The sequence below is a fragment of the Heliangelus exortis genome, chromosome 16 (assembly GCF_036169615.1).
Source record: "Heliangelus exortis chromosome 16, bHelExo1.hap1, whole genome shotgun sequence".
NCBI lineage: Eukaryota > Metazoa > Chordata > Aves > Apodiformes > Trochilidae > Heliangelus > Heliangelus exortis.
This window is the reverse complement of record NC_092437.1, coordinates 8,841,406-8,850,829: the sequence shown is the minus strand read 5'-3', so window position 1 is coordinate 8,850,829 and position 9,424 is coordinate 8,841,406. Positions and strand designations below refer to the sequence as shown.

The 9,424-nt window shown below is 40.1% G+C and overlaps 1 protein-coding gene across 4 annotated transcripts in view; it reads right to left on the bottom strand.

Moving 5' to 3' along the window:
- The window catches only part of RIPOR3 (RIPOR family member 3), a 50,927-nt gene that overhangs the window by 4,406 nt on the left and 37,097 nt on the right, over nt 1-9,424 (bottom strand). For all 4 annotated transcript variants that reach the window (XM_071759608.1, XM_071759609.1, XM_071759606.1 and 1 more), the window contains 7 exons: nt 5,452-5,581; nt 4,552-5,136; nt 3,564-3,703; nt 2,640-2,772; nt 1,783-1,891; nt 424-585; nt 111-269 (listed from right to left, as the gene is read on the bottom strand). In XM_071759608.1, the coding sequence (XP_071615709.1) occupies nt 111-269; nt 424-585; nt 1,783-1,891; nt 2,640-2,772; nt 3,564-3,703; nt 4,552-5,136; nt 5,452-5,581 (1,418 nt within the window). The remainder of the gene's footprint in view (nt 1-110; nt 270-423; nt 586-1,782; nt 1,892-2,639; nt 2,773-3,563; nt 3,704-4,551; nt 5,137-5,451; nt 5,582-9,424) is intronic.

Here is a 9,424-nt window from a genome sequence, read left to right as displayed (position 1 = left end):
TGGTTGGGCTCTTTTCTGCTCTGAAAGTATATTTTGAATAGTAACCTGGAGAGCAACAGCCAACTGTTGGGCTTGTGAATTAAAGCAAAGGAGCCAAGCACTGCCTTTACCTTCTTTAGCAAGTTTTCCCACATGTTTCTCCAGGCTGGTAATGTGGTGTTTCTCCAGATAGCTATAAAATTGGAATAAAGTCACTGGTTCTGATTGGAGGTACAGAGAGGGGAGCAACCCATCACAGGTGGTGATCTGCTCTTGCAACCTCTGCAATACTGAAAGTAACAAGAGAAAATGAAAGGTTAGTTAGATGGAAACTCCTTAAAACAAGAGGCTTAGTTTTTTGGTTTTTTTTTTTTTCTTTTAATGTTTAGCCATGCAATAAAATGAAACCAAGAGTGGTCTTGCATTCAAGAAATGGACTGGTACCTGCTTCTAATTGACCAGGGTATTTTTCCTTCACTTTCATTGTCAGTGTGTATTTTAGAGCATGATGGAATCTTTCTGCTGAAGCAAACAAGATTGTGCCAGGCTCTGCAAGATCACTCCAGATTTTCAGATACTGCTTCTTCTTTTTAGTCTTCTGAATAACTGGAAAAATAAAAATCACCTTTTAGAAAAAAGAACATTTTTGAAAGTTGGTGAGCTCTAGCACATTTTGGATTTCACATGAGAAATTAGGCACCAGACTGTATATCTAGAGACATGTCAGCACAACTTGTATTTGCATTACAGAGACAGCTTTGTTCAAAGCTGGAGATTTGCTGCCAGTATTTTAACATCTGCAAGCATTGATTTCACCAAGGTTGGGCTGAGCTCCTAAACTGTCACTGAGACCTGAATGAGATGCCGAGCAGCTCTCCTGCCTTTCATTATTCATTTTACTGCAGCATATGAGCCAAGTTTCAGAAGAACTTTCTGACTTTGTTTCCACTTCTACCAGCTAGAGATGTGCTGCTTCCAAGCATTTTAGAGATCCTGTAATATGGACCATCACAAGTGGAGAACTCTGAACCTCAGCACATAGACTGAGCAGTCTTTCTTTCATCAAACACTTCAGACAAGCATTGAAACAATTTCCTGTGGTTTCTCAGTATCATTTAAACCCTGTAATTTCTCACTCTTACCTATAGAGGTATTGAACTTGTGTTCTGCATTTGAGACTCCTGAATTTTCTTCATTATGTTGTGCCAAGGCTCTTAAGAACCTTGCTTCAGGGAACTGTTTATTCTCACATTCCTCAGGATAAAATCTGCCAGCACATGCCTCCATCTAAAATTTACACTTTTGCCACTGTATTTACCAAGATGAGAACAAAAGCCTTTGAAGTCTCCCATTGTGCCTTTATCACTTTGTCATATCCAGAAGTCTATGGGAGAAATTCAGTTGGGGGAAGCCCTGTATTGGGAAAAATTGTACACCAAATTTTTCTTGCAAAATCATATAGAAGTTGGGCTGTTTGGTTACCAAGTAAAAACACAGATGTATAAAACAGGTATTTAAGGCTATTTTGCTGTTCTTTGACTTCAGGCTCCATCATCTATAACATCCTTGTTTGTAAGACATCCCAGTTCAGCTACTGCTCCTTTGAGCCATACTTCAAATAATATTTTCTTCCTTGCAGGGGTAAAACAAAGTATGAGCCCTGTTTTTTCTAAGATTCTACAAATCAGAGCTGTTTTAATTATGTGAATGTTTTAAAGGAATTTAGAAGGAATTCTAAATGTCTGGGGAAGTTACCTGTGCCTCTCCTATCTCTGGCATGCTTTGGAAAAACAAAGTACTCACTTTCTTCAACAGACATATCCAAGACATCCCCCAGGACTCGTGTCTGCTCTGATACTTCTTCCAAAATGTTCTTCTGGACAACTCGGGCAACATTTGGTGACTTCAGTTTCTGAAATGTAACAGGCTTATCTTAGTAGCTGAAACAAAGGCAGTATCAAGGCCCAAGATGAATGAGGATTTGTTTCTTTGAATCAGACTTCTAAAAACTGAGAAAACACACCATCTGATCTCAAAAGGCTTCTTTTGCCATCAGAGATGCACAGGTCACTTCTAAGTGCAAAGCTGCTCTGCAGAACAGGATGAGTAAATCATATTATGCTGGAACAAACTGCCCAAATTTGACATCCTTCTCTGCCTCAGTACAACTGTGCAGCAGATCAGTGCTAAGAGTTACACTGTCCTCTGCTGCCCATCCTCATCAGATGTAATGCTTTGAGGATGATAATGTTCTTGAGCAGTGTAACTAAAATAAATTGAAGAATTGTGTCTCAAGGGGAAAGAAGAATTCCTGCATGCTAGCAGTTTCTTTCCAATAGTAGCAGTTTTTCATTCATTAAAAATGTGATGACCCATTATCAATACACAATTCAATCTGAATCTGTCCTACTGCATCAGCAGCCTGCTTCAGGCATAAAGGTATTACACAGAGCTTCAGCAAAAACCAAAGGTTGAAAAAAAGTAGCAGAGTTTTGTATGATGATTTCTGTGCAGACATATGTATAGTCTGCATTTTTTGAGTAAATTTCTATTCTGAGCCTTCCTGCTTTTATAAAATAGCCAACTTCATACTCACTTTTGTCCATAACCAGAACCAACAATGACAGCCAGTGTTCTGGAAACCCATACCTACTCCTTACCTGCAAAAGACCTTTGCACAGCTTCAGATGAGTTATCAAAAGTGTGTCTAAGTTGTCATCACCAGTGGTTAAACATCTTGGTTCTGTTCTCGTGTCACAGCTCAGGGACTGAAGTGTGTTGTCATTGTATGTGCTGTTGAGATGAAGGGAAAAAGGAGTTAAAACATTACAGAATCACCAAATGAATATGAAGATTCATATATACAGTCTCAGAAGTAACCTTCAAGCAAGTGGCAAAAGTACAAACCAGGTGTCGTTTAACAGATCACAACATTTTTTATTGCATTTAAAATACTTCTTAAAAACATGATGACTTTATTCTAATTAGAGGGCAGTCACACCAGATCACATGATCACACAAAACCCCATTTTGGAGATTCAATACTAGGAAAAGATGCTTCCAGATGATGTGAATTGAGTTGCTGGCTCATTTGCAGCAGGTGAACTTCAAAAGCAGCAGCTGTAACAGACAAATCCCTTGGTGTTCTCCCAGCTTGGTGACAAAGGGAATCCATTAGGTCTCCCAGGATCAAGCTTGTAGCTCTGCTCTCTAGAAGAGCTTTACAAGTGACTTGTAGCTCTCTCTCTTGCTAGTGCAGAACTACTCAGCATCATCCTGGTAATCCAGTTTCCTGCAGGCCTATATGTAGGGCCTCCCATCATATCCCACAGGTGTCGTTCTGCAGTGGTTTCCAGTTCAGTTTAAGTTTCCTGACATTTCAATGTGATAGGTATTCTGAATTATGAATCTCATTATATTATATATATATATATAAATTTTTTTTTTTTTTTTTTTGGTTTATTTCCTGGATTTTCATACCAGTAGCAGCTCTGTACAATCATTGGTTAGTCAAGCATTGTGTACCAGTAAGTTTCCTGGGGTCAGCCCTCTTTGCTCCATTTCCTTGTGCTACAGACACATACCTGACACTGGCTGTTCTTATGCTTCCAAATAATGAAAGTTCATCAGCACTACAGTCAGCATTTAAGAAGTCAAAACTTTCCAGTACTGTCTCCACCATTAAACTTTCCATAGATGAATGTTTGTGATGAAGTGCCTTCACCTGTCGATGGAAAAGAAGGAAGAATGTTATTTTTACACATCATGAAAGTTAGCTCTTGGTACAGCACTGTGATTCCAAGATAATGTTGCTAATAAAATAAATATGCTTGAATATTTTAATATGTCTGTACTACTCTTTGGTTTGTTTGGGTTTTTCATTTCTATTTTTAAATTGTTTGCACTGGAATATGAGGTTAGTGCAGTTTTGTTAATGTCATTTATTATTCCAGACCTTAGATGAAGTCTTACAGTGCCTTAGCTCCCAAGTCTGCACAATGGCTCCATGTACAGCATCAATACCAAATTTACAATAAAACCCACTGCTTGCAGAAAGTGTTTCTTCAGGACCTTTCCTCTCAAGAAACAAATGCTTTCAGCATCATATGAAACTTCAGACAGACTGAACTGTCTGCAGAAGCTGAGGGATTCTAGAGAAATGTTAGATTTGATGATCTGACCAGAGTCCTCTCAAAGTAAACTATATCTGAAAAACATTTAAAAATTAGAGCAAAAACGCAGAGGGTCTGGCATACAATTCATATTCTGCTTAGGCCAGAAAAACTTCCACTTTGCCTGTAGCAGCTTGTTAATTTCTTTTTTCAGATTACTGATCTGAGGACAGCAGTTGAAGTCTGCCTCCGAGAGGTGCTCTGCAGCACAGTGCTCCTGTGGAGTCAGCTCTCAACGCTGCCTTTCCTGAGCAGCGCCTGACCTCTGGTGGCCAAACTTACTTTTTGGGAACATGGCATTGATAGCTCAAGTCAAATCCACCACAGGGTCATGGAACTTCGACAATTTTAGGAGGTAATGGAAACCACACCATCTACCAGAAGTAAAATACTACCATACCTTTAATTTATCCCTCAGAGATGAAACCTGGTATTCCAATTTCTGCAGCTGGGCTTGCCCCACATCACGTAATTTCAGCAAACTTAACACTTCTTGAAGAGCCTTATCAACTGACTTTGAATGTCCATCTAGTTTTAGGTCACTTGCAGCATTGAAACTCTTCTGATTAATGTCTTCATGCTCTGTCAGATGGAGATTTCTGGCCTGGTTGAAAGAATCTCTACTACCTCTCTGGTGGCTCAGGAAACTAGATGGCTTATTTGGAAATCCATCCACACATGGAGTCTTCTTCAGGATATCTAGAGTTGTGTGATTTTGAAGAGGGTGCTGTTGCTCTTCTCCACAAGTCTCTTGAATAATCACTAATGGTAATGTCCTGTGGTCCAGAGCTGGAGTTGTATTTCTGGATTCTGTCCCCTTCTGATCCTCAGAGCTGAACGAGTCTGCCTCACTTGTCTCTGCAGGATTGCAAGGCTTGCTTCTCCCATGTGCATCAAAATCACAGGCAGCCAAGTAGCTCAATATGCTGGGAGGCTGAGCTTCATCACTTACATCCCCTTGGCTCTGCCTTTGTTGCAAAACAGACTGTAGCAAACAGATTCATAAATGAGCATGTTTACAATTGAAAAGCACAAGATCCCATCTAAGATGGGAAACTATAGTTTCTTGTTCTTGGAAACAGCCACACCCAATCTGATCCAAACCACAGGGTTCTCCTGCACAAGGGAGTCAGGCCAGCATGGGATGGATAAGAGAAACTATAGAAGCCAAGCCCCAAACTGCAAAACCTTGGAGTTCTACACTTTCACATTTCTGAATGTGTTCTTTAATAGTCTAATCTTATAAACAAATCAAGTCCTATGTGTGTGCTTTGCATTTTGCTTTCCTCAGCATACTCACCAAGTAGTATTTCTCTCTGAAGCTGGGAGTATTTGGTGGGGTCCAGTTGTATAAAGAGCTTTTCCTGGTACTCACAGAAAACTTGGCAGTGGATCCAGGTGACAGAAACAGGTTCTCTGTGTCAAAGGGGCTGCAGCAGAAGACACAAAGGCCTAAGTGTCAGTAAGACCAGAAAGCACAGGAATGTTTAGCAGCAGGAATAGCTGTTAGGATTTGAACTGTGACATTTAGTAAAAAAACACAGGGAATAAAATGAACGAGAGGCTGCTTCTCTGACCAATATCTATGTTGCATGAATAGAGAAAGAGGTAGGCAAAAATATAGAAAGGAAATATAACACATGTAATAAAGGAAAACTGTCACTAATTTCCCTCTTGCAGAGCACACACCATTTGAAAAATCCATTTTAAAAGCTTCATTATCCTTCAAATATTAATTAACAACTCATTTTTCCGGCAGAGGAAGCTTGTGCAGTGGTAAATGGCAAATCATGAGGCTCTTACACTCATGGATGAGACCAGTTATAGCTCCACAGGACACTGCCTATGATCTACATGAGCTTGACAAACCCTCATGTGAAGACTTCTAATTACCTACTACATCACAGTCATTAATTTCCCAACTGCTTTACAAAGGATAACTGTCTCCCAAAATGCAACTCAGCTAGCCAGGAGAGGGAAAACATATTTAAAGTTAAGTAAAGCAAGTTTGTTTTCTCTTCGTGTTACTTTTGCTCCCTACTGACATGTCTCGTGGCACCAAAAGTTTGTTTCTCCACTTGAGCACTTTTGGCATTTTGAAAAAAAAACTTAATGGTTTATAACAAGTATGTAATCTCATTGATGTGAAAATCATGACCAAACAGCAGGATACAGTCAGCTGCATTGAGCTGCACAACACAGAACCACTGGAAGTCTGAAAAGATCCAAACACTAATTAGGACTAGTTAATTACAGGGAAATGAACTTCTGCTCTCTAGTGAAAGTGAAAAGCAGAGGTGCAATTGTCTCTGGCTTCCCATGTTGCACAGGGACAATTCTCAACAGCATCCTGCAGTGCAACACAGCACTGTCATCCTCAGCATGGAGGTAATGCCCTGTGAGCCTGCCCAGTACAGGTTAATTTGCTAAATTAACCAGTGTCACCCAGCTGGGGTTCATCAAAGAGGCCAGTTCCATGGACTCACATTAACAGCCATCTGCATTGTCTCACTATGCAGAAATAAAAGGGGATATTGACAGTATGAGTCTTTTAGCCAAAGCCTGCTATTTTTACTGATGGAGACAAATTTCTCTTATCCATGGCATTTCTTAAGAAGAGTCATGAGGATCCACTCCACAGATTTTTCATTTTTAGCTTTTAATATAGGAATGCAGTAAAGCAAAATAACAATTGTAGGAAAGAGATAGGAATAACAAGCTAAATCTGTTTTGTCTGTTTTGAAATTTTCTAAAACCCTACAGCAAAACACAGCTATTCAGCTGCCCTCCAGGCAAGCTCCCTATTACTGCATGATAACAATTTCAGAGAGCAAAGTGAAGAGTTTTGGAAAAAATGTAGTTTGCTCTAAAGTATCCATTATATCTTGATGCTAAGCTCTTTGGCCATGATCCATCATCTTGTTCCATAGCTGTACAGCAACCAAGACATCAGACTGGGGCAGATCTACAAATCCATCTCTCCCAGTACCTTGACATTGACAATCTCCAGTAGGGGAAAAACATAGGAAATAAGTAAAATATAGAAGGCTTTCCCCAGACACACACTCAAACTTGAGGCAATCCATAGCTTAAATCTGCCATGCACCAGACTTTGCAAGCAGACTATTGCCTTTAATTGTCACACACTTTTGCTTAGTTTGTCTAGTTACATCCTGAAATAATTGACACAAAATCTCTGTGTAAGTCAAAAGTATGCAGAGATTTCATTATTTAATTTTACATTGTGGAACAAGTACTTTGGCTCTGTGTGTGTGTGTGTGTCTGTACTGAGAAAAGCAGTGGCTAATAATTTCATTTCCACATTGCCCATGAATAACACATATATGCCTGGACTCTATTATCCATTAACACCTTTCAAGACTGAAAAACACTGTTCAAGAGGGAAGTGGCCCCACATCTCTGTTATCTTTGTTGTCACCATTCTATATTGCCAAACACATTGGACTTTTGTCATGACTAATTGCAATATTGGCATTATATACACAACACACAATGCCATCATTGTTAAGGAAAATATAAAAGCAGCACATAACTCCCCTCCAGCTTGCCTTAGCACCACTGCAGGTCTGAAACCCATAGGCCCAGCCTGACCTTGAAGGGGTTCACAGTTCACAGCTCATGTTTCCTAGTTTGAGCCTCCCACATCAGCAGCTTTGCATCCACACATATTCAGAGCTGCTTCAGCCTTGCCAACACTGAGCACAGATTCTCATAAGGTTTCATGACCACCAAACCTGTGGAAGGTTTAAATACTGGAGATTTCTACCATTTCCATCATCCTGCTGCATTCTTATGCTGGGGGGTGTAAGTAGGCAACTTCCTGGTTTATGTTCATAAAGGAACATGAGTGACCAGGCAGAGCATGTCAGAGCTGAACTCAATTCAGCCTTCAGCCCAGAGGATCTGCATCTCTTCCTCCCACTGCCAAGACTGTGCCCTAATCACTGCCCTTCTGTTCAGCTCCTCCATGTATTAAATTCCAGCAGGCTAGCAGGACTCTTGGTGGATAGTCCTGTCTGAACCTCACTGCTAAGCTTGTGAATCCAGACTTCCATTAATACAATAAAACAATTCTGGTCAATGGCATCAGACTCACTGTTTATCATGAAATTTGTTTCTCTCATCTATTGACACAGGTGAAAATGCCTGTGAAATTTTAACAGTCTGATTGTTGTTAGGTTTCTCCTACCCACAAAAAGCACCAGTTTCAAGGTTTGTACATCTTATCACATCTTATTATGAAACACCACTTCCATCAATAGTAGAGATCCATTGATGGGCTACTGCCTAAGGACACCTGCATGAGGAAAATACCTGTTCACATAAGTTTTAATCTGTAAGAGCAAGACTGTCAGCATGCATGAATGCAAAAAAATCAGCTTCCTTTCTTATTCTCTCTCCCTTAAGGTTTTTTTTTTTTGTTTTTTTTTTTTTCTCCTACTCAAAGCAAGCAGAAATTACAAGAGTGGTTCTGACTGGATGGTACCCTTAGATCCCAGTACAGGGTGGTGACTGAAATTCTGCAAAAAGAATACAGGCTTTCTCTTTGTCCTTCATGTGAGAGAGACAGAATTCAGACTGCTGTTTAGGCTGGCAAAAAAACCAAAGCCTTCTGCCAAACTGGCCAACAAAGCTGTTCTGCAACAGGCCCAAGCTCATTCACACACATTCAGAGGTGCATAATCTATAAAGGAGCTGAAGGAACTTTTGTTAGAGTCCAGGAGACTAGTGGCCTGTTTAAAGGAAATATACATTTAAAACTGGAATAGTTTGGATTTCTCAAAAAACAGGTCTAATTTGAGAGCTTGCCTCTTGGGGAAATTTGGGCAAATCAGCTGGATTTGTTTGGTTATTCTTAAATCAAAGCAAAAAGGCAGCTGTTATTTTGAGTGCTCTATCTTTGAAAACAGGAACACCCTAAGTTATCACTCCACAAATTTTCTGTAAACAACTTCAGCAAGCAAGCTGTCAAGAGGAGGAGCCTGCCAGTTCTGTGCAGAAGTGCCCTGGAGAATCCACTTGGTAGGATACCAATGCATTTCTCAAAACTTAAACATGGTAGAGACACACAGCCAAAGTTCTTTCATAAACTGAAAAATTCCAAGTCAGGATTAACTCCCTAAGAAAACGTATCACCACTAACCCTGCTCTCAGCTCAGCTGTTGCCAGCTCTAAAAGCTGGATGATGGTTGTCCCAAATGCCATGAAAGTGCTCATCTGAGAGCTACTGCAACAAACAAGTGTCAACATAA